Raw genomic sequence first — 22,988 nt, 5'->3', positions numbered from 1 at the left:
CCCATCACCAGACATTTGAGCAGAGTCAGGGGCTAGAATCATCCCTGTGCCTCTGTTGGCCAACAAGAATCTGGGGGTGGGCCCAATTCCCCATTTGATAAAGGGTCCCAACTTTCTAGAAAATGAGGAGCCTGGGCCTGAAGCTGAAAGAAAGAACTGGATTAGTACTGAGGCACTGGCTTCCACTGGCATCATAGTACTTGACTCTGAAAACCAGAATTGGCCCCTACTGCCGTTTCTACCTTCACTCGCTTTCACTGGCCCTGCTCATCAGTTTTCAGGCTGGGAGTCACAGAGGTAAAATGGGGGTGACCCAGGATAAACCAGTCTCTGCTGTGGTCTCTGAGATCTGGCTATCTCCTCTCACTAAAGCCTCCACTGACCATCCCAGCATGAGGGAGTAAGGAGAGTAGGGAAAGGCTCTGGCCTGGCCTGAGGTGTGGGCTGTACTCTGGACAAAGCCTCAAGCTTGTGTGTGGCCTTAAGTAAGGCCCTCTAAGCAGAGGGCTAGGTCGTCAGTGCTGCAAATAGTCTGGTTGTGGTTGGGCAAGTTGGGTAACTGAATTACTGATAGATGGTGCTCTGAGACGCTGCTAACCTCATACATTCTAGAATGAGCTACCTGGGGGAGAGACGAATGGGTTGGGACTGGACTCTACCTTTGAGTGTCTCTAAACAGTTCTTGGTCCCTGGAGACAGGTGGAGTGAGGGGGATAGGACTACAGACTCAGCCCTGGACTAGGTGCCATAGGAAACAGCTCACCCAAGCAGAACACCGTGACCTTACTGACCTGTGTGTTTTGAATGTTAATTTTGTAGCCTGACACCTTACTGTATTGGCTGATGATTTCCAAAAGCTTCTTGCTGGATTCCTTAGGTTTTTCTATGTATACTATCATGTCATCTGCAAATAGGGAGAGTTTGACTTTTCTTCCAATCTGTATGCCTTTAATTCCTTGCCCCTGCCTGATTGCTATGGCAAGAACTTCCAACACTGTGTTGAATAGTAATGGTGATAGTGGGCAGCCCTGTCTAGTACCTGATCTGAGTGGAAATGCTTCCAGTTTTTCACCATTGAGTATGATGTTGGCTGTAGGTTTGCTATATATAGACTCCACTATCTTCAGGAATTTTCCATCTATTCCCATTTTTTGTAGTGCTTTGATCATAAAGGGATGTTGTATTTTGTCAAAGGCTTTCTCTACATCTATTGATATAACCATGTGGTTTTTGGTCTTGCTTTTATTGATGTGGTGGATCACTTTGATTGCTTTACATATGTTAAACCAACCTTGCATCCCTGGGATAAACCCTGTGTGTTTTGGGAAAAGGCTCTTTCTCAGCTTTATCTCAGGAACCACTCTGAGAGGCCAGGCCTGTGGGGAAGGTGCCAGCACTGGCTGTATGCTAGGCAGTTTGTCACAGCTGGGGAGGCACCTTCCTACACACACACACACACACACACACACACACACACACACACACACACCTGGGGGAGGGTCATCACTTCAGCTGCTCTAGGGATTATTGGAGGGGTTGGATTGAGGCCGGGTTCTTGTTCCCTGGAGCAGGGCAGAGGCCAGTGAGAAAGTCAGACAGCAGGGCAATGGGGAGTATATTAGACACAAGGAAATTGGACCAGCAAACTGGAGTACCACCGTGGGACTTCAGGAAAGAGTGGCACTGATTGGGGACAAAAAGATAGAAAGCTTCCTCTGACAGGATATACACTGTATTGCTACTCTCTGCTCTGGGAGGGCACCGTCCAGTTGGCCTGGTTCACCATCATGTGTGGGACCCGGCACTGCTGGGCACATACATGTGTGGCATGAGGGAGGAGGAGCAAGTGTAGTTGCAGTCGGCTCCAGAGTTTGGGTCAGGACCAGCTAGAGAATGTGACACGGAGGAGAGGAGGGAAGGAGGGAGTCCTAGGGCTTTGACTTTCTGATGATGGGTCTCAAGAGCTAGAGGTGACCTAGACAGCACCTGTGGGTGACTCTAGGAACTGAGCCGGCCTTGAAGGATAAGCCACTATCCTCAGGAGGGACGGGGCGGGGCAGGCTCCAGCTGAGTCCATCAGCTGGAACCCAGGATGACTGGAGGGCAGATGCTTTCTTGCTCGCCTACCCTAGTGGAGGAAGGGGCAGGGTGTTCCTGCCTACTTGTCTCTCTCTGTATAGCCTCTGGGTCAGTCACTGTGGAAAACCAAGTGCTCCACTGCTAGGTTCTTTGGGGTAACGGCTCTGTGGGGGTGCGGACTCTAGGATGTCTCACTACTCCGGTGGACTGAGTACCAGGAGGCCAGGCCTGGACCCTGGGGCTACTGCTAATGTTGTGGGAACCCAGGCAAGTCATCTAGCCTTTCTGAGCCTCAGTTTCCTTCTCTGGTAAATGGAGATGATATTAGATAGGAACGTTCTGATGGTGACACAGACCATGGAACAGTCCGTAGGAAGTGGCAAAGATTCGTGAGGGAATTGTGTTTTAGAGCCTTATTTGAAGTGTTGCTCCTTGACCACCAGCATTGACTCACCTGGAAGTTTGTGAGAAATGCAGGCTCTAGCCTCACTCCCCCATCCGCATCCCAGTTCCTTAAGGAGATTTTGCAGAATTCCCAGGTGATTCAAATGCCAACTTCTGGATCTCCACGTGGAGCTACTATGGGTGCTGCCTTGGCTATCGCTGCTACATGGGGTTCTGCCTGGCCCCACTTCCCCCTGAGTAAGTGGGCCACCTGTGGTGGGTGAGGGGCCAGGAGAAGCCAACTGAGTCAGGCAGGGCAGGAGCCTGAGGCACAGCACTGAGGCATGGGATGAGGTTGACACAGCCCACCCAAGCCCCAATCCAAGGATGAGGCTTCCAAGTAACATCACAGTAAGTGTAGCCCTGACTCAGCCCCTGACCCAGGAGGCCACACCTCTGGAAGGCTGAGGGGAGGCGCCCAGAGGCAGAGCAGGCAGCTAAGGGCACTAGGTGGTTTATAGGCAAGGCCACAAGGCAGCTGGAAGTGGTCAGACAATAGACTCTCATTCCTGGCTGGTTCCTGAGCCCTGGCTCTTACTCAGTTGAGTGGTGCTGGGCTTCGCCTGTCAGGGGCAGCCTGCCATCATCCTGCTCAAGCTGGCTGCTGTTGAGGCAACAATAGGAGCAGCCTGAAGCACACCCTCCATCTCGGTGCCTCTGGGACAGAGAAGTGACCCTTCCACACCCAGAACAGAGTTTGGGGGAACACCTAACCACCCCCAGCGCCCGACTTCCCTTTTCAGATACTGAGGAGGCTGGGTTTGAGGGGAACCAAGAGGTGGAGAGGGAGAGCCATTTCCTGAGAAGAGCCCTGGCTGTCTCAGCCCAGAGAAGCCGGTTTAGGAGTTGCTCCATTGGGTGGGGTTGGACAATGGAAATGGGTCACTGAAGGGCTTAGGAACTAGGACTGGTTAAATTGGGCCCACAGGTGTAGCACCCTCCAAACTGGTATCGGAGCCTGCGGATGAGTCCTGGGAGGGGCGGCCCTGCAGGAAGCGGATGATCTTCTCGATGGTGGCCTCCTGGTATTCATGGGACCACCTGTGGACACAGACTGTTGAGTCAAAGGGCTGGGCGGAGAGGCAGGGACACTGGGCACCCACCACCCGCCTCCTCACTTGATGCCATTGAAGGTGAGCACAGCCTGCATGTCCTCAGGTAGGGCCTGGGGCTCTGGCCACTCAAAGCCATCGATGACAGGCACAATGTTCTTGCCACAGTTCAAAGCTGTCACAATCTCCTAGAGAAAGAAAATGGGAGGGCAGGGGAGATAGTATAATGGTTATGCAGAGACTCTAATGCCTGAGGCTTTGTAGTCCCAGGTTCAGTCCCCCTGCACCACTATAAACCAGAGCTGAGTAGTGCTTTGATAAGAAAAAGAAACATGAAAAGGAGGGAGTTGGGCGGTAGTGCAGTGGGTTAAGCGCACGTGGCGCCAAGCGCAAGGATCCCAGTTTGAGCCACTGGCTCCCCACCTGCAGGGGAGTCACTTCACAGGTGGTGAAGCAGGTCTGCAGGTGTCTATCTTTCTCTCCCCCTCTCTGTCTTCCCCTCCTCTCTCCATTTCTCTCTGTCCTATCCAACAACAGCAATAAAACAACAAGGGCAACAAAAGGGAGTAAATAAATATTAAAAAAAAAAAGAAGGGACAAAGAAGAGACCTGAGTCCCCACCCAGGTGCCTTGGGCCAAGAGGGTCACTAACCCAGGGTGAGGTATGGGTCTTGCAGGAAGTCTACCTTGATTTCCTCATTCCTTGTGGTATAAGCAGTTTTAGTTCTAGATTCTTAGCTCCTAAAACCCTTTGGAATTTCCAGATGCTTGAGATGCAGGGAATTGCCTAGGCTGGGGCCTATTGGGGGGGGGGGGATGTGTTCATCAGAAAGACCAAGCTGGGAGTCGGGGATAGTAGCACAGCAGTTTAAGCACAGGTGGTGCAAAGCGCAAGGACTGGAGGAAGGATCCCAGTTTGAGCCCCTGGCTCCCCACCTGCAGGGGAGTCACTTTACAAGCAGTGAATCAGGTCTATCTTTCTCTCCCCCTCTGTCTTCCCCTCCTCTCTCCATTTCTCTCTGTCCTATCTAACGACAACATCAATAACAACAATAAAAACAAGGGCAACAAAAACAGACTGGTTTATCTTGATAATCTGAAAGCACTTTTTAAATTATTTATTTTCCTTTTTGCTGCCCTTGATGTTTTATTGTTGTAGTTATTGTTGTTATTGAAGTTGTCATTGTTGAATAGGACAGAAAGAAATGGAGAGAGGAGGGAGTCAGGCGGTAGCGCAGCAAGTTAAGCACAAGGACTGGTGTAAGGTTCCCGGTTCAAGCCCCGGGCTTCCCACCTGCAGGGGAGTCACTTCACAAGTGGTGAATCAGGTCTAAAAGTGTCTATCTTTCTCTCCCCCTCTCTGTCTTCCCCTCCTCTCTCCATTTCTCTCTATCCTAACAACGATGACATCAATAAAAACAACAACAAAAACAAGGACAACAAAAGGGAATAAATAAATAAATATTAAAAAAAAAAAAAAGAAAGACCAAGCTATGATTTTGAGTGTTGAAACTTTTAGCACCCCCACCTGCCTTCCCCTCCAGGGAAAGGAAAAGTACTGGAGATGAAGTCCAATCACCAGAGGCTAAGAGTTTAATCCTGCCTAAATAAGGAACCCTCCAGGCCAATCCCTACGGTTGTGGGTGAGTTGGTAGAATCTGGGAGGGTAACCTGGAAGAGAGTATGGACTTTCCATGCTTCCCTGCCCTTGCCCCATATCTTAGCCTATGCATCTCTTCCATTTGGATGTTTCTGAGTCATATCCATTATAATGGCCTACCAGCAGTTATGGAAAGTGTTCTCCTGAATTCTTCACATCACTTTAGTGAATGACTGACTCTAAGGGGAGGAAACTGCATTTGTAGACAAGTCAGAAGTGTGGGATATCTCTCTCCCCAATCATCTTGGTGGCTGTTCTAGGTTCGGGACTGTCCCATACCTAAGGCAGGAAGATGGTGGCTGAAAGATGACAAAAAAGTTGCTGAAATAGATGAACTCCAGATTCCAGCTTGCTGTGAATAATGGGAAGAACGTGCTAAGCTACAAGCAAGTTTTGAAAAGGATCAGGCAAGGCAAAGCAAGACTGGCTATCCTTGCCAACCATCCCACTTAGAGGACATTGGAAATTGAGTACTGGGTCATGTTGGCCAAAACTGGCATCTATCACTATAGTGGCAAAGATATTGATTTGGGCGCAGCATGTGGAAAATACTAAAGCCTCAACACTGGTTATCATTGATCTGAGTTTTTCTGATATCATTATGAGAATACCAGGACAGACTTGTGAAAGTAAACCATGCAAAACTTTTCTTTTTTCTCTTTTTGCCTCCAGGGTTATTGCTGGGGCTTGGTGCCTGCACCATGAATCCATTGCTCCTAGAGACTTTTTTTCCCCCTTTTTGTTGCCCTTGTTGTTTTATTGTTGTTGTGTTTATTATTGTTGTTGTTGTTATTGATGTCATTATTGGCTAGGATAGAGAGAAATTGAGAGATGAGTGGAAGAGAGGGGGAGATAAAGATAGACAGACACCTGTAGACCTGCTTCAACACTTGTGAAGCGACCCCCTGCAGATGGGGAGCCAGGGGGCTTAAACCAGGATCCTTACGCTGGTCCTTGTGCTTCATGCCATGTGCGTTTAACCTGCTGCGCTACCGCCCAACCCCCTAGACTTTTCTATATTAAATTGTGAAGTTAGCATGCTGATTATGCAAACAGACTTTCATGCCTGAGGAACTAAAGGTCCCAGGTTCAATCCTCAGCACTACAAAAAACCTGAGCAATACTCTGGAAAAAAAAATCCTGGGGGTCGGGTGGTGGTGAGCCGGTTAAGCACATCAAGTACTAAGTGCAAGGACCTACGCAAGGATCCCGGCTCAAGCCCCTGGCTCCCCACGTGTAGAGGGGTCACTTCACAAGCAGTGAAGCAGGTCTGCAGGTGTCTTTCCCCCTCTCTTATCTTCCCACCCCTCTCAATTTCCTACTGTCCTATCCAATAAAACGGAAAAATGTGGCTGCCTGGGGGCCAGACGGTGGCGTACCTGGTTAAGTGTACACACCGTGGTGCACAAGGACCCAGGTTCAAGCCCCTGGTCTCTACCTGCAGGGGGAAGGCTTCATGAGTGGTGAAGCAGGGCTGCAGATGTCTTTCTGTCTCTCTCCCTCTCTATATCCCTCTCCCCTCTCAATTTCTCTCTGTCTCTATCCAATAATAAATTAATAAAAAAGTAAAAAAAAAACAAAAAACGTGGCTGCCAGGAGCAATGGATTTGTAGTGCCAGCACTGAGCCCCAACAATAGCTCTGGAGGAGAAAAAAAAAACTAAATCAGGAAGAGTTTTAAAAAATGGGGGTAACCTGGGAAGTGGGACATATGGCTGGCATCTGAAGTGAGGATGGATGTATGGGACCAAATCTTTAAACCTGTAGTGTTTAACAATATACACTCACAATTTGAAGTTAAGAAAGACACACACACACACTGCCGATGATATTCCTCACATCTGCCTCAAATCCATCCACTTTATCTGCTCCCCCACCATGACCCTGCCCCACCCACTCCCTATTCTGATTACCCCCACTCAGTGTCTCCTCATTTACGCTCACTTCTCTAGTTCATTCTTCACATTGCTACCTTCACCTGGCTGATCTTAGCAAAATGTGCATCTGCTCTTTCACTCCCTATTCAATACTTTAAAAAATTATTTATTTATTTATTTATTATCTTTACCAGAGCACTGCTCAACTCTGGCTTCTGATGGTGCTGGGGGCTGAACCTGGAACCTTCGGTAGCTCAGGCATGAAAGACCCTTTTCATAACCACTGTGCTGTATCCTCGGCCCCTGTTCAAGACTCCTCATGGTTCTTAGAATCAAATTCAAACTACTTAATGGGACTACAGTGCCCTCTGTGGCTGGCCACAGTCCACTTGCCAAGCCACTCCTCCCTGCACTTTTAAAAAATGTTTTATTTATTTATTATTGTATAGAGACAGAGAGAAATTGAGAGGGGAAGATAGAGAGGGAGAGAGACAGAGACACACCTGCAGCCCTGCTTCACTACTCGTGAAGCTTTCCCCCTGCAGATGGGGACTAGGGGCTTGAACCTGGATCCTTGCGCACTGTACTGCTCACACTTAACCAAGTGCGCCACTGCCTGGCCCCCTCCCTGCACTCATCTCCCAGACCTCGCAGCCCTATGTACGTTGTGCTCCCTCCCTGCACTGGGGCTTTGCATATGCATCTCCTCTATCTAAACTGCATCAGATGCTTTCCCAGGAAAGTCTTCACTCATTTTCCTAAACAAGACAGATCACCTGTGAAAGGCTCTCAAAGGTTTTGTAGCACATGCTGCAGCTGCAAATTTAAATTTATGAATGAGTGGTTTATTTAGTATCTATCTTCTCCATCCAACATGAGTGCAGAACAATGTCTGTTTTGTCGTTGTTGTTGTTAATCATATAGACCAGTATCTTTTGCAAAGCCCTGCCTTAGGTAAATACTTAAGGGGGGGGGCAGGCAGTAGCACAGCGAGTTAAGTGCAAGTACCCACATAAGGATCCTGGTTCAAGCCCCTGTATCCCCACCTGCAGGGTGGTTGCTTCACAAGTGGTGAAACAGGTCTGCAGGTGTCTATCTTTTTCTCCCCCTCTTTTTCTTCCCCTCCTCTCTCAATTTCTCTCTATCCTAGCCAACAACAATAACAACAACAAAACAAATAAAATGGCTGCCAGGAGCAGCGGATTTGTAGTGCAGGCACAGAGCCCCAGTGATAACCCCGAGGCAAAAAACAAACAAACAAAAAAAAACCTTAATGGCTGGCTGGCTGAGTGTATGAATGAATGGATTAGACAGCATATGCCAATAGTTAAAGGTTTTCACTCTGGGATCAAATCTGAATTCAAATTGAGTCTCTGTGACCACATGACTCTGTGATCTGAAGCAACAACTAGTTCTCAAAGCCTCTGCTTCTTGTCTATTTTTTTTTTTAAGTCTCTACTTCTAATATATAAAGTAGAAAGCATGAGAGCCCCTGTCATCTACGATTGCTGGGAGAAGTAATTGCAATAGCCCATGGCAAACAGTTAAGACAGTACACAGCATATGCAGAGTGTGCTTAATCAAGAAGAGGTGTTATTATCTCCTACACTGTAAAATGAGGGTAATAAACTTTGATCACAAGGTTGCTCTGAGGATATTACTTATTATTAATAGATATTTTGGTAAGTGCTTATTGATTTTTTTTTTTTCCCTTTCAGAAGGGGACCACAGAGACTGAAGATTCTTGAGTGACGTTCACTTGTGGTTTTCTATATTGATTACCCACTAATGTGGCTTCGGGGAAAGGAGTTTTAAAACCGAAGACAAGAACTAAAAACAACCACAAAGGGATGATGGAGTCTTTGGGACTGATCCAAGGCAAAGGTCCTCCTCCTAACTCCCTCCTTGCACTTGGCTAAGACAGAAATGGGTGCTAAGGAACACACACACACACACACACACACACACACACACACACACACACACGTATATATATTTGGAGGCAGAGAGAAACTGAGAGGGAAGGAGATAGAAAGACACCTGCAGCACTATTTCACCACTTGTGAAGCTTCCCCTCTGCGGGTGGGGTCTGGGGGCTTGAAGCTGGGTCCTTGTGCTCTGTAATGTGTGTGCTCAACCAGGTGCACCACTTCCCAGCCCCACCAGGGACCCTTTTGGAGTACAGCATTCCTAAGGAAAGAGTCTGCAGGACTTCAATCCTGACTGGCATCCTGGGAAAACCTCACCATGTTAAGAATGAGAAGAAAGTAGGTAGAGCAGTGGGGCATATGGTAGAACACACTCATTACCGTGCACAGGGACCCTGACTCAAGACCCACCAGCAGGGTGAAAGCTTCATGAGCAGTGAAGCAGTGCTCGTGTCTCTCTCTCCCTATCACTCCCTTCCCTCCCAATTTCCCTCTGTCCTATCAAAGGAAGGGAGGGAGGGAAAGAAAGACATGGAAAAATGGCCACTATGCGCAGTGGATTTATTTTAAGATTTATTTATTTCTAAGAAAGAGGAGGAGAGATTGCGATGCCAAGGACTGAACCAGGACCAGTGGTTAATCCGCTGTGTCAAGATTTAGTTCCGAGCCTATCCTACTTTTCAGTAATAAACGTGAAACTCATTGGGCATGAGCAGTTGTCCCAAGCCCAGAGCTAGGATTCAGACTCACAGCTTTGTGCTCTTAATGATTCATATGCCTGTCCTACATCCTTCCCTTACAAAGGCCGTTTTTTTAATCATTTAAACCTTATTTTATTTAATAAACAGAGGTAAATTGAGGAGAGGAGGAGAGAGAGAGAAAGACAGCTGCAATACTGCTTCGCTACTCATGAAGCTTCCCTTCTGCAGGTGGTGACTGGGGGCTTGAACCTGGGTCCTTGTGCATAGCAATACAAGCACTTAGCCAGGTGTGCCACTACCTGGCCCCCAGAGGCCATTCTTCAAATCACTTTGATCTCTCTCAGACTCTCACAGCAATCCTACAAGTGACCACGACAGATAAGTTGTCCCCATTTTGTGGATGAGAAAATAGGCTCAGAGAGCTCAAGTGACTTATGAAAGTTCTGTCACAACCAGTGCTGTGGCTCCTAACATCCATTTAGGTCATGGAGGTTGCTGAACTATGCCAAAGAGAAGGACTGGGACAAGGATCTTGTCCTCTACACCACAGGGACGACAGGCCAGTGCCTACCTTGTGCACCCAGTCCTTGCAGTCATGGTCCTGCATGCATTTGTCCAATGCCCCAGCCGACAGCACCAGCACGAAGTTTCGGGCACTCATGACACTCTGGATGAGCTTGTCCTCAAACTTGCCTGCTTCCAGCTTCTCCACATCAATGAAGACACTGAAGCCGTGCAACTGCAGGTGCACCTTCAGGAGGCTGTGGAGAGGTCCTGTGTCACTGCCCAGCCTCTCCACAGAGCCCCAGGCTGCTGTCCTGCCTGCCCCTGCTCACCTGGCTAGCTGGGAGCCCGAGTTCCGGCGGTAGCTGATGAAGACATCTGGGGTTTCCCCACTGGGCTTGTAGATGGTGCAGGGCAGTGGAGAGTGAAGCATTTCTGGGGTGGTCAGGAGAAGGGTTAGTAAGGACAGCCTCTCCCAATCATTCACCATGAGGTGCTGCATCCCCTGCCCATGCTGCCACCTCAACCCAGGGTAGTCAGCTCTGAAGGAACCCCTTAGGTGGTGAGGTAGAGCCTATAGGGATGAAGGCTGCTAAGCAAAGGTGAGCCCTCTCAGGAGGCAGGCACTGTGGGTTAGGGACTCTGATGTCCACCTGCAGCCCTGCCTCTCAGAGCTCCAGGCCTGTGCAGCCAGCTGCCCACACGTACACCAAACCCAACACAGTCCCAATCCTGTTCTGATACCTTTCTTCCTGGCTCCCACCAGAACCAAGGCAGCAATCTGGGTACCAACTTGATCTCCTGTCTTTCATTCATTCATTCAACATGTACTTACTAAACATTTACTGTGTGTCAAGCACTATTCTTAGTGTTTGGGATGAACAAAACAGAAGTATCCCGTGTTTGTCGTGCTGATGTTCAGTGCCTATCTGAATCAAGAGCCATGCTCTGTGGATTCTTCCTACTAAACATCCAGGACTATAGCCCCAAGGCAACTCCTTGGGTCTAGATCCCCCCAATTTCAGGCTCCTTAGATTCTCCCTGAATCTACACTTGCCCTTTCTAACCAGTTTGTCCCACTACCAGAAGGATCTTTCTAAAATCCAAATCTAAATATGTCACTACCACTGCTTTACAAGTTGTGCTGTTGGGGCCAGGTGGTGGTGCATCGAGTTAAGCACATGGCTCAAAGCACAAGGACCGGTGCAAGGATCTGGGTTTGAGCTCCAGCTCCCCACCCACAGGGGAGTCGCTTCACAGGCACTGAAGCAGATCTGTAGGTGTCTGTCTTTCTTTCCCCCTTTCTTTCCCCCCTCCTCTATCAATTTCTCTCTATCCTAGCCAACAACAACAACAAAATGGGAAGAAAATGGCCTCCACGAGCAGCGGATTTGTAGTGTAGGCACTGAGCCCCAACAATAACCCTGGAGGCAAAAAAGAGTTGTGCTGTGGGGGTGAAGAAGGGAAGGTGAGGGGCCTAGGGAGATAACAGAATGACTATGCAAAAGAGTCCTCGAGCCTGAGGCTCTGAGGTACCGGGTTCACTCTCTGGCACCACCATAAGCCAGAGCTGAGTGATATTCTGGCAGGATCAAGAAGAAGAGAGAACAAAGAGAAGTTGCGCATGGGGGAGCACCGCGTTCAGCACGCCGAAGGCGTCCCCTCCGCTCTTGAACAAAGCGTGTGTGTGTGTGTGTGTGTGTGTGTGTGTGTGTGTGTGTGTCTGTGCTTTATCAGAGCGCCATTCCTCAGTTCAGTCGTATAATGGTGGTAGGTATTGAACCTGGGACCTTTGATGCTTAAGACATGATGGTTTTTTGTTGTTGTTTTTTTTTTTTGCATAATCACTATGCTATCGCCTCAGCCCTAAAACACTTTTTCTTTTTTTAAAAAATACTGTATTTATCTGTCAGAGACAGAAATTAAGAGGGAAGGTGAAGATAGAGAAAGACAGGGCAGAGGGTAATAGCATAATGGTTATGCAAACAGACTCTCATGCCCAAGGCTCCAAAGTCCCAGGTTCAAGCCTCCACACCACCATATGCCAGAGCTGAACAGTGCTCTGGAGAGAGGAAGAGAGGGAGAAGGAGAGGGAGAGAGAAAGAGAGGTCTACAACACTGCTTTACTGGTTGTAAAGCCTCTCCCTCGGCAGGTGGGGACTGGGGGCTTGAACCCAGGTCCTTGTGCATTGTAACGTGTACACTCTACCAGGTGCACCACTACCTGGCCCCTAAAGCAGTTTCTTTTTAAAAGAATCAAAACGGGAGTCGGGCTGTAGCGCAGTGGGTTAAGCGCAGGTGGTGCAAAGCACAAGGACTGGCATAAGGATCCCGGTTCGAGCCCCGGCTCCCCACCTGCAGGGGAGTCGCTTCACAGGCGGTGAAGCAGGTCTGCAGGTGTCTGTCTTTCTCTTCCCCTCTCTGTCTTCCCCTCCTCTCTCCATTTCTCTCTGTCCTATCCAACAACGACAACAACAATAATAACTACAACAATAAAAAAAAAAAAAAAACAAGGGCAACAAAGGGAATAAATAAATAAAATAAATATTTAAAAAATAATAATAAAAGAATCAAAACAAGACAGGGTACAGGCCATTCAAAGCCTTCTCCTAGGGAACTGATTTATTGAGACACCAGCTTCACCTTCTTAGCAAGGAGCAGCTCAGCGCAAGGTGATGACAGCAGGAAAACATGAGCCAATAGACAGGGACTGCTGTTCTGAAGAATCTTTCCACTGTAGTGATTAGGATATGGGAACTAGGGAGTCGGGCAGTAGCGCAGCAGATTAAGCAGAGGTGCACAAAGTGCAAGGACTGGCGTAAGGATCCTGGTTTGAGCCCCCAGCTCCCCATCTGCAGGGGAGTCGCTTCACAGGTAGCGAAGCAGGTCTGCAGGTATCTGTCTTTCTCTCCCCATCTTCCCCTCCTTTCTCCAATTTTCTCTGTCCTATATAACAATGTCATCAATAACAACAATAATAACTACAACAATAAAACAACAAGGGCAACAAAAGGGAATAAATAAATATTTTTAAATAGGATATGGGAACTAATCTCTGAAAATAATAAGTATGCTAACTGTAATATTATTTGAATTATATTTTAACAGAAATGTTCCCAATCAATAAAAGATAATAAATATGCCTCTTATTTTTTTTTTAAGAAGAAGAAGCTATATATGACTTGTTAGTTACTATAGAAAAGATTTACAAGCTGTTTTTGCCATACAACCTTAATTTTTTTTCCTGATACAACACTGGTCAGGTCTGGCTATTAGTGTTGTTTTTGTTTTTACTTGTTTATTTTGCCTGCTGGGCCTCTTGCCTACATGACCCCTCTGTTCCCAGTGGGCTTTACTTTTATTTTTAATTTCAGATAGAGGGAGGTAAAGAGGAAAAAAAGAGACACCACAGCACTGCTCCGCTGTTCATGGGGCTTCTCCTTGTGTATAGTGAGTGCTCCCAGGTAATGACAGGGGCTTGAGCCTCAGTCCTCACACACTGCAAAGTGTGCACTTTCCAGGGGTACTGTCTCTTGGTCCCTGGTGTTTTAGAAACACAAAACATAGGGGGTTTTGTTGGTAGCTATGATGCAGAAATGATAAAAACTGGTCCAGTTTAGTTGAAGCAAAGATCGGGACCAAAGCCCAAACCCTTGTCTCTTCCAGGAACTTAGTATTTACTGAGTGAATGGATGAATGAAAAGAATTCATCTTCTTATAGTATTCGAGTTTAGTACTCATGACATTTGCCTGTTTATGGAGTAGAAAGACAGGTTCATTCCCCAGTATTATTACTGGCTTGCACAACCTTGGAAAATATAAATTCTTTACGTCTTAGTTTCATCACCCTTAAAGTTAATAGCCTTACTGAAACTATCCTTTACCACTGAGTGTGATGCTGCTTGTACATAGGCATATTCATTTTTCCAAAGCTCTTCAAACTGGACTCTCTTTTTTCTGCCAAGGATCAAACCCAAGACTTCACATACACAAAGCATGTGTTCTACCACTGACTTTTTTTTTTAATTGTCTTTATTAAATGGATGGAAGAAAGGCTCAGAGATGTTAAGGGAGTTGTTTTTTGTTTTTTAAATTTTTTAAAATTATCTTTATTTATTAGATAGAGACCGCCAGAAACTGTGAGGGAAGGGGGAGATAGAGGGAGAAAGACAGGACACCTGCAGTCCTGCTTCACCACTTGCGAAGCTTCCCCCCTGCAGGTGGAGACTGGGGGCTCGAACCCAAGTCCTTGCACACTGTAACCTGTGCACTCAACCAGGTGCGCCGCCACCTGGCCCCTACCACTGATTTTTATCTCCAGCTCTCAAACTGGACATTTTCAAGTTTAACCTTTTTAAAAGTATGATAGGTAGATTTAAAATTTGCTTAGAGTGGATGGAGTGATTAATGAGATAATTCCTATTAATTTAATACAGAGCATACAGTAATCAATATTAGCCAAATATTCAGTAATAACATAAAATGGAGAAGGTTGCTGGAGTTCTCTGCCCTCATAGCCTCCCTCAACCACCTATACTTTGTAAAGCCATTAGCTAATAGGTTAAGTTCTCTGTCCTTTCACCACAGCCTGTGAATGTGCCCTCCAAACTCTGACTTCCTTTCACTTGTATACATCTGGGCTGCCTGCAGATGCCTCGGTTTGAGCTTCTCTTCTTGCTGCCTTCCCTACTCTCCTTAATATCCTTCAAGACATCATTTGGCATCCTCTTCTCTCCAAAGCCTGGGCCAGGGTGGGTGGGATGGGAAGTTACTCTGGGCTCCCACTGGTTTGCTGCTGAGGCTACCTGCACCCTCCTACCCATCTGGGATTGGGAACTTCTTGAGAGAAAAATATAGCACGTTTGCCAGTATATTCCCAGAGCCCAGTCTGCACGACTGTACAGGCTCCACTAGTTTTTAGTGAAGCTTCAAGCTTGCCTCTCTTGTGCTTCCCCTCTCTCATCCAAGACTGACACTGGGGCAGAGGACAGGCCCAAGGTGGACAGACTGACCTCGGGCAGCAGTGAGGATGCGGGTGCGGTGCACACCCAGACGGATGCCACAGTCCTCCAGGAGCTGCTGCTCAGACACGCGGTGCAGCAGGGAACGGTCAAGACCACAGCTGACCAGGCTGTACGTGTACTGGCGGAAGCGAGGGTCCAGGCTGCCCAGCCAATCAGCCAGGTTGCTGCGGTCACATGTAGCATAGTTGGCAAAGGTCTTAAGTTCTGTGAGCTCCCTAAGGAATCTGGAAAACCCCACAGAGAAGAAGAGACTGGTTAGTGGTCGAGAGGAGACTGATTAGACTGGGGGGGGAGGGGAAGGCATGGGGGTAAGAGGTCCGGTACCTCTTGCGGGTGATGCCTGAGTTCATGCCCAGGTCTGTCTGGAGTTCCTCCTCTGTGAGGCGCAAAAGCAGGTCACCATCTACCTGCTGCTCCTGGAGGAGGGGGTCAGATGTAAGAAAATGCTTCCCTCCTCAACCCTTGGGCCCAAGCACAAGACCAAGGGTAGGGAACTGGAGATGGCATTGGGGGAAGCAAATGGGACCCAAATTAGACATGAGAGAGACCCAAAGTGGCTGAGTATATAATCCCCACATACCAAAAAGCAACCCTGCTATAATGGGTCTGTGAGGTGAGGAGGTGGCATGGTCCCCTTAGTGGGCACCCCTATCAACCACTGGCACTTGGGGATGCAACGGTTCAAACTACCCGGAAGTTCTCGCAGAACTGAGAGAAGCCAATCTGCTGCAGCCACGTCTGGACTTCGGCCTCCTTCCAGCTGGCCACGCAGGGCAGGATGGGCCGTGGCACCTCCTCACCCAGCAGGCGTAGCGCACGCTTGGCCAGTGCCGACGTGGTGCCATTGGTGGAGTAGGAAACCAGGCGTTTCAGGCTTTGGATGGCACCAATGTCACTGAACACCTAGAGAGCAGGAAGCAAGTCTGCATTCACCAGCTCACCAGCCACTTCCCATCTGCCCTGGACAGTCTCAGTACTTGATTCTACTCACACCTGTTTGACACCCACCGAGAAATTTTCCATCCCTAGTTCTCAGTCCTTTGTGTTCCCAGGCCTTTAGCTCTTTCAGTGTTATCTCTTCCTCTTTTTCTCTCTCTCTTTCTAATAACTATTTTTAAATTATTTTATTTATTTACTATTGAGAGGAGAGCGGGTAATCAGTGCATCACTCTGGTACATGCGCTGCTGGGGACTGAACTTGGGACCTCATGCTTGGAAGGCTAAAGCTTTATTCACTACCCTACCTCCCAGACTGCAATAAATAAACAAGTATTCGCAAAGCGCAAGGACCCGTGCAAGGATCCTGGTTCGAGCCCCCAGCTCCCCACCTGCAGGGGAGTGGCTTCACAGGCGGTGAAGTAGGTCTGCAAGTGTCTGTCTTTCTCTCCCCCTCTGTCTTCCCCTCCTCTCTCCATTTCTCTCTGTCCTATCCAGCAACGACGATATCAACAGCAATAATAACTACAACAACAATAAAAAAAGGTAACAAAAAGGAAATAAATATCTTTTAAATAAATAAATAAATAAACAAGTATTTAAAAATAGTAGTGATAACAACCTAGTGACTAATAGATAGTTCAACTGGTAAACCATGGGACTCTCATGCCGGAGTCTCCTGGTTTAAGACCCAGCACTGCATGTGCCAGAGTGGTGGTTTCTCTATCTTTTAATGTGAAACTCTATCAAATATAAAATAAATAAACAAATAAGTAATATATATTTTATAAAAAGAAATAGTAAATCAAACCTGCACACTTCCTAAGAGTAGAAAGAAATCTTTTTTTAAAATATTTTATTTTATTTTATTTTACCAGAACACTGATCAGCTCTAGCTGATTGTGATATGGGGGACTGAAACTGGGACTTCATAGCCTCAGGCATGAGAGTCTCTTCGCATAACCATTATGCTATCTAGCCCCCAAACCTGCACACTTCATAATTTCAGTGCTACTAGCCCCACATCCAGGGTAAGAACTACTGCTATGGTCTACTCCTTCCATTTTCCAGAGCACAAAAATGAGGTATAGAGGGGCCAGGTGATGGCGCACCTGGTTAAGCGCACACATTGCAGTGCACAAGGACCCAGGTTCAAGCCCCTGGTCCTCACCTGCAGGGGGAAAGCTTCACGAGTGGTGACACAGGGCTGTAGCTGTCTCTCTGTCTCTATCTCCCTCCCCTCTCAATTTCTCCCTGTCTCTATCCAATAATAAATAAATAAAACTACTTTTTTGTTGGTATGCTTCTAAAAACCCCTTCTGTTTCATTAGTTTAATACCCCCTGCTTAACACTGTATTCTATTTACATAAGTACTGTATTTTATTTACATAACCACTGCAAGGCATTGGTTCAATCCCCACTGGTTCATGATATGTTTTTGATGCCTGTATAGGGATTGGTTTGATCCCATTCAAAGCGGTCTATTTACATGGTTTGATCCCATTCAAAGCGGTCTATTTACATAAATCACTTTTACATTTACATAAAGCACCACACTCCCTCCAGGGCATTGGTGGTTCAGTGGTAGAATTCTTGCCTGCTCTGCCCCCTCTCCTTGTCATACCCTGATTTTCACTAGTCACTTTTCTCTCCACCCTCTCTGCGTCGCATCCTGTTCCCACCCTACTGGGCTAGTATATTTATAAGGACAAGATTATTTGTAGTAGTTTAGTTTAGTTTAGCTTGGTATAGATTGCGCTGCGTCCTGCATGAATAAAGAGATACTGCCTACAGCTCAACCATGAGTCCCTGGTCGTCTGTTACCCGCCCGTGAAGCCAGCCCGTCGAAAACAACACTTTTTTAAAAATGAGGTATAGAATAGACCACTGCCCAAAAGGGGGAAGGACGCAAGGGACCTGAGGTCCGAGAGCAGATTAAAGCAGAGATCAAAGGCTTCAGAGCAGGTCCTGAGAACGGGGACCTCTTGGGACTCACTTGGGACTTCAATTATCAGTTCGATGTCACTTCCTCTGGGAAGCCTCTCCAGGCGCTAACACCCTCCACCCCTGCGCTGCGCCAGATCACACCCCTACCCACCTTGGTCTTGCCCTGCAGGCTCTTGATGGCCGCCTCTGCGCAGAGGTAGAAAGCCCCGATGCACTGAGCCTCCAAGCGCGACGAGTCGAGCAAGGGCACGAGCCGCTGCAGGTCGTCGGGGCCTCGGCCCTGGCTCGTGTCGTTGGCGTCCACCAGGCAGCGGGCGAAGCGGCCGGGGTCCAGCGAGGCCACGAGCGGCTCCACGAGCGCCAGCGTGCCCGAGCGTTCCACCTCGCGCTCCACCTCCTTGTTGGTGGCCAGCACGGCCACGGCGAGGCAGGCGTGCAACCGCAGCAGCTCGTCCTCCTTGGAGAAGGCGAGCGGGAAGAGCCACTCGGAGGCGCGCTTCTCCACCATGCGGCGCTGCGCCGCCTGACCCCCGTGCAGCGCGCAGTTGGCCAGCGCCAGCGCGCAGTGGCGCAGCAGCGCAGGGTCGGTGCGCCGGCACCAGTACAGCACGGCGTCCAGGCCACCCTCCGCCACCAGCCGCTGGCAGGTCTCCTCCGAGTGTTTGAACATGTGCTCCAAGATGCCTGCCACACTCCGCGCCAGCTCCACCGGCTCCAGCTCCTTGGCTAAGTTCAGGATCACGCCCATTCCGATGCGTGCCACTCGGTCCCTGGGGAAGGTGGGAGAGGAGCCTTGAATGTGCCTCCACCTGGGGGTGACTTGGGGACCACGTCCTGGTTACTCATCTGCTCAGAGCCTCTTTGGTGTCGTGTAGGACTAGAGGGTGGGGAGAGCATTACCCCTTCCCCGCTACCCATCCTCACTTCCTGCCCTGGAGAACCAGAATTCTCCAGTAACTAGGATCCAGTATCTTGATCACACCCATCTCCCTCCACCCTGTATTCCCTGGACACGGGACAGAGCACTTTGGCCCTGGGTTCTTCTCTGCCATTTTCTGGCTGTGCAACCTTCAGTATTTTCCTTTTTCTTTCTAACTTAAAAAAATTTTTTTTAGTATATTTTTTAATTTATTGGATAGAGACAGAAATCGAAAGGGAAGAGGGTGGTAGAGAGACACCTACAGCCCTGGTTCACCACTCACAAAGCTTTCCCCCTGCAAGTGGGGACCAGGGGCTTGAACCTGGGCCCTTGCGCATTTTAACATGTGTGTTCAACCAGGTGCGTTCAACCAGGTGCCCCTCCTTTTTCTTTCTATATTAGTTCCCTCATCTCATAAGGATGAAGACAATACCTAAGTGGTGCAGGATGGTGGTGAGCCTGGCTGAGTGCATAAATTACCATATGCAAAGACACAGGTTCTAAGCACAGGTTCTAACCCCACCAGCAGAGGGAAAGTGGTAAAGCAGATCTTCAGGTATCTCTCTCTGTCTGTCCCTATCTAGCTAGCTCTCCCCTCTCAATTTCTTTTTTTTTAATTTTTTTATTTCCTCTTTTGTTGCCCCCCCTTTTTTTTTTTTACTGTTGTTGTAGTTATTATTGTTGTTATTGGTGTTGTCATAGTTATATAGGACAGAGAGAAATGGAGAGAGGAGGGGAAGACAGAGAGGGAAAGAGAAAGAGAGACACCTGCAGACCTGCTTCACCCCCTGTGAAGCGACTCCCTTGCAGGTGGGGAGCCAAGGGCTCGAACCGGCATTCTTATGCCAATCCTTGAGCTTGGCGCCACATGTGCTTAACCCACTGCGCTACCACCCGACCCCCTTTTTTCTTTTTTTTTTAAGATTTCTTTTTTTCTTTTTCTAAATTTATCTGTTTTTGGATAGAGACAGGGAGAAATTGGTGACAGAAGGGGGAGATAGAGAGGAAGAGAGACAGAGAGACACTTGCAGACCTGCTTCACTGCCTGTGAAGCGACTCCCCCGCAGGTGGGGAGTCGGAGACTTGAACCGGGATTCTAACCGGTCCTTGCGCTTTGCGCCACATGCACTTAACCCACTGTGCTACCACTTGACTCCCTTTTTAAAATCTTTTTAAAAAATTTATTAATTCCCTTTTGTTGCCTTTGTTTTAATGTTATAGTTATTATTGTTGTTGTCGTTGTTGTTGAATAGGACAGAGAGTGATGGAGAGAGGAGGGGAAGACAGAGAGGGGGAGAGACAGATAGACACCTGCAGGCCTGCTTCACTGCCTATGAAGTGACTCCCCTACAGGTGGGGAGCTGGGGGCTCCAAGTGGGATGCTTATGTTGTCTGCTTTGTGCCACGTGCGCTTAACCCACTGCACTACCGCCCAACTCCCTCCCCTCTCTATTTCTCTCTATCCTATCTAGTAAAGAATAGAGAGAAAAAGGGAGAGGGAGAGAAGAGAAAAAAATGGCCAAGCACAGTGGTGGATTCATAATGTCAGCACTGAGCCCCAGGAATAACTCTGGTGGCAATAATTTTTTAATTAAAAAAAAAGAAACAAGTAGTGACCCGTACAAGGTGCTTGGCGGTGTGTGGCACACAAGGAAGCTTCAGTAAATGTTAGTTTCTAATCATGGTGGGAGGTGTCACTTGAGTTAACTTAGCCTTAACTTCAAGTTCCTCTTTACTCCATGCTGCATGACTAGGTATATTTATTCATCCAGTCAACATTTAGTGAGGATCTACTATGTGCCAGGCACTTCACTAGGCTGAGGCTAAACAGTGATTAAGAATGATTAGGTGGAGCACATTTTTTAGGAGAATAGAAAAAATGCTACAAATGTTTATCTGGAACCAGAAAAGACTTAGAATTGCCAAAACAATCTTGAGAAAAAAGAACAGAACCGGAGGCATCACACTCCCAGATCTTAAACTGTATTATAGGGCCATTGTCATCAAAACTGTTTGGTACTGGAACATGAATAGACACACTGACCAGTGGAATAGAATTGAGAGCCCAGAAATGAGGCCCCACACCTATGGACATCTAATCTTTGACAAAGGTGCCCAGACTATTCAATGGGGAAAGCAGAGTCTCTTCAACAAATGGTGTTGGAAACAATGGGTTGAAACATGCAGAAGAATGAAACTGAATCATTGTATTTCACCAAATACAAAAGTAAATTCCAAGTGGATCAAGGATTTGGATGTTAGACCACAAACTATCAAAACTTAGAGGAAAATATTGGCAGAACTCTTTCCCGCATAAATTTTAAAGACATCTTCAATGAAACGAATCCAATTACAAAGAAGACTAAGGAAAGTATAAACCTATGGGACTACATCAAATTAAAAAGCTTCTGCACAGCAAAAGAAACCACTACCCAAACCAAGAGACCCATCACAGAATGGAAGATCTTTACATGCCATACATCAGATAAGAGTTTAATAACCAACATATATAAAGAGCTTGCCAGACTCAACAACAAGACAACAAATAACCCCATCCAAAAATGGGGGGAGGACATGGACAGAATATTCACCACAGAAGAGATCCAAAAGGCTGAGAAACACATGAAAAAAAGCTCCAAGTCTCTGATTGTCAGAGAAATGCAAATCAAGACAACAATGAGATATCACTTCACTCCTGTGAGAATGTCACACATCAGAAAAGGTAACAGCAGCAAATGCTGGAGGGGGTGTGGGGTCAAAGGAACCCTCCTACACTGCTGGTGGGAATGTCAATTGGTCCAGCCTCTGTGAAGAACAGTCTGGAGAACTCTCAGAAGGCTAGAAATGGACCTACCCTATGACCCTGCAATTCCCCTCCTGGGCATATATCCTAAGGAACCCAACACATCCATCCAAAAAGATCTGTGTACACATATGTTCTTGGCAGCACAATTTGTAATAGCCAAAACCTGGAAGCAACCCAGGTGTCCAACAACAGATGAGTGGCTGAGCAAGTTGTGGTATATATACACAATGGAATACTACTCAGCTGTAAAAAAATGGTGACTTCACCGTTTTCAGCCGATCTTGGATGGACCTTGAAAAAAATCATGTTGAGTGAAATAAGTCAGAAACAGAAGGATGAATATGGGATGATCTCACTCTCAGGCAGAAGTTGAAAAACAAGATCAGAAAAGAAAACACAAGTAGAACCTGAAATGGAATTGGCGTATTGCACCCAAGTAAAAGACTCTGGGGTGGGTGGCTGGGGAGAATACAGGTCCATGAAGGATGATAAATGACATAGTGGGGGTTGTATTGTTAAATGGGAAACTGGGGAATGTTATGCATGTACAAACTATTGTATTTACTGTTTAATGTAAAACATTAATTCCCCAATAAAGAAATAAATTTAAAAAAAAATTTAAATGAACAACAAAAAAAAAAAACGATTGGGTGGAGTCGGGCAGTAGCACAGCGGGTTAAGCGCAGGTGGTGCAAAGCGCAAGAACTGGTGTAAGGATCCTGGTTCGAGCCCCTGGCTCCCCACCTGCAGGGGAGTCGCTTCACAAGTGGTGAAGTAGTTCTGCAGGTGTCTGTCTTTCTCTCCCCCTCTCTGTCTTCCCCTCCTCACTCCATTTCTCTCTGTCCTATCAAACAACATCATCAACAACAACAATAATAACTACAATAAAACAACAAGGGCAACAAAAAGGAAATAAATAAATATTATAAATAAATGAATAAGAATGATTGAGAAAAAGAAAACAAAAGAATGAATGGAGGGACCAGAAGGTGGAACATTACAGTGCACAAGGACCCAGGTTTAAGCCCTTCATCTCCCCCTTCAGGGGGGGAGCTTCATGAGTGGTGAAGCAGTGCTGCAGGTGTCTTTTTTCCTCTCTCTATCTCCCTCT

At 47.4% G+C, this 22,988-nt stretch overlaps 1 protein-coding gene across 1 annotated transcript in view; it reads right to left on the bottom strand.

Moving 5' to 3' along the window:
• Positions 1-1,598: 1,598 nt before the first annotated feature.
• The window catches only part of SARM1 (sterile alpha and TIR motif containing 1), a 30,803-nt gene continuing 9,413 nt past the window's right edge, over positions 1,599-22,988 (bottom strand). Inside the window, exons 2-9 of the mRNA XM_007530717.3 lie at positions 18,304-18,922; positions 15,959-16,171; positions 15,593-15,684; positions 15,257-15,492; positions 10,577-10,679; positions 10,312-10,501; positions 3,642-3,763; positions 1,599-3,564 (exon numbers count right to left, since the gene is read on the bottom strand). Coding sequence (XP_007530779.1) covers positions 3,435-3,564; positions 3,642-3,763; positions 10,312-10,501; positions 10,577-10,679; positions 15,257-15,492; positions 15,593-15,684; positions 15,959-16,171; positions 18,304-18,922 — 1,705 coding nt within the window. The 3' untranslated portion in view covers positions 1,599-3,434. The remainder of the gene's footprint in view (positions 3,565-3,641; positions 3,764-10,311; positions 10,502-10,576; positions 10,680-15,256; positions 15,493-15,592; positions 15,685-15,958; positions 16,172-18,303; positions 18,923-22,988) is intronic.

Source organism: Erinaceus europaeus, chromosome 12, assembly GCF_950295315.1.
Source record: "Erinaceus europaeus chromosome 12, mEriEur2.1, whole genome shotgun sequence".
In the NCBI taxonomy this organism is placed as follows: domain Eukaryota; kingdom Metazoa; phylum Chordata; class Mammalia; order Eulipotyphla; family Erinaceidae; genus Erinaceus; species Erinaceus europaeus.
The sequence above is the reverse complement of the archived record's forward strand: the minus strand, read 5'-3'. Positions and strand labels throughout refer to the sequence as shown.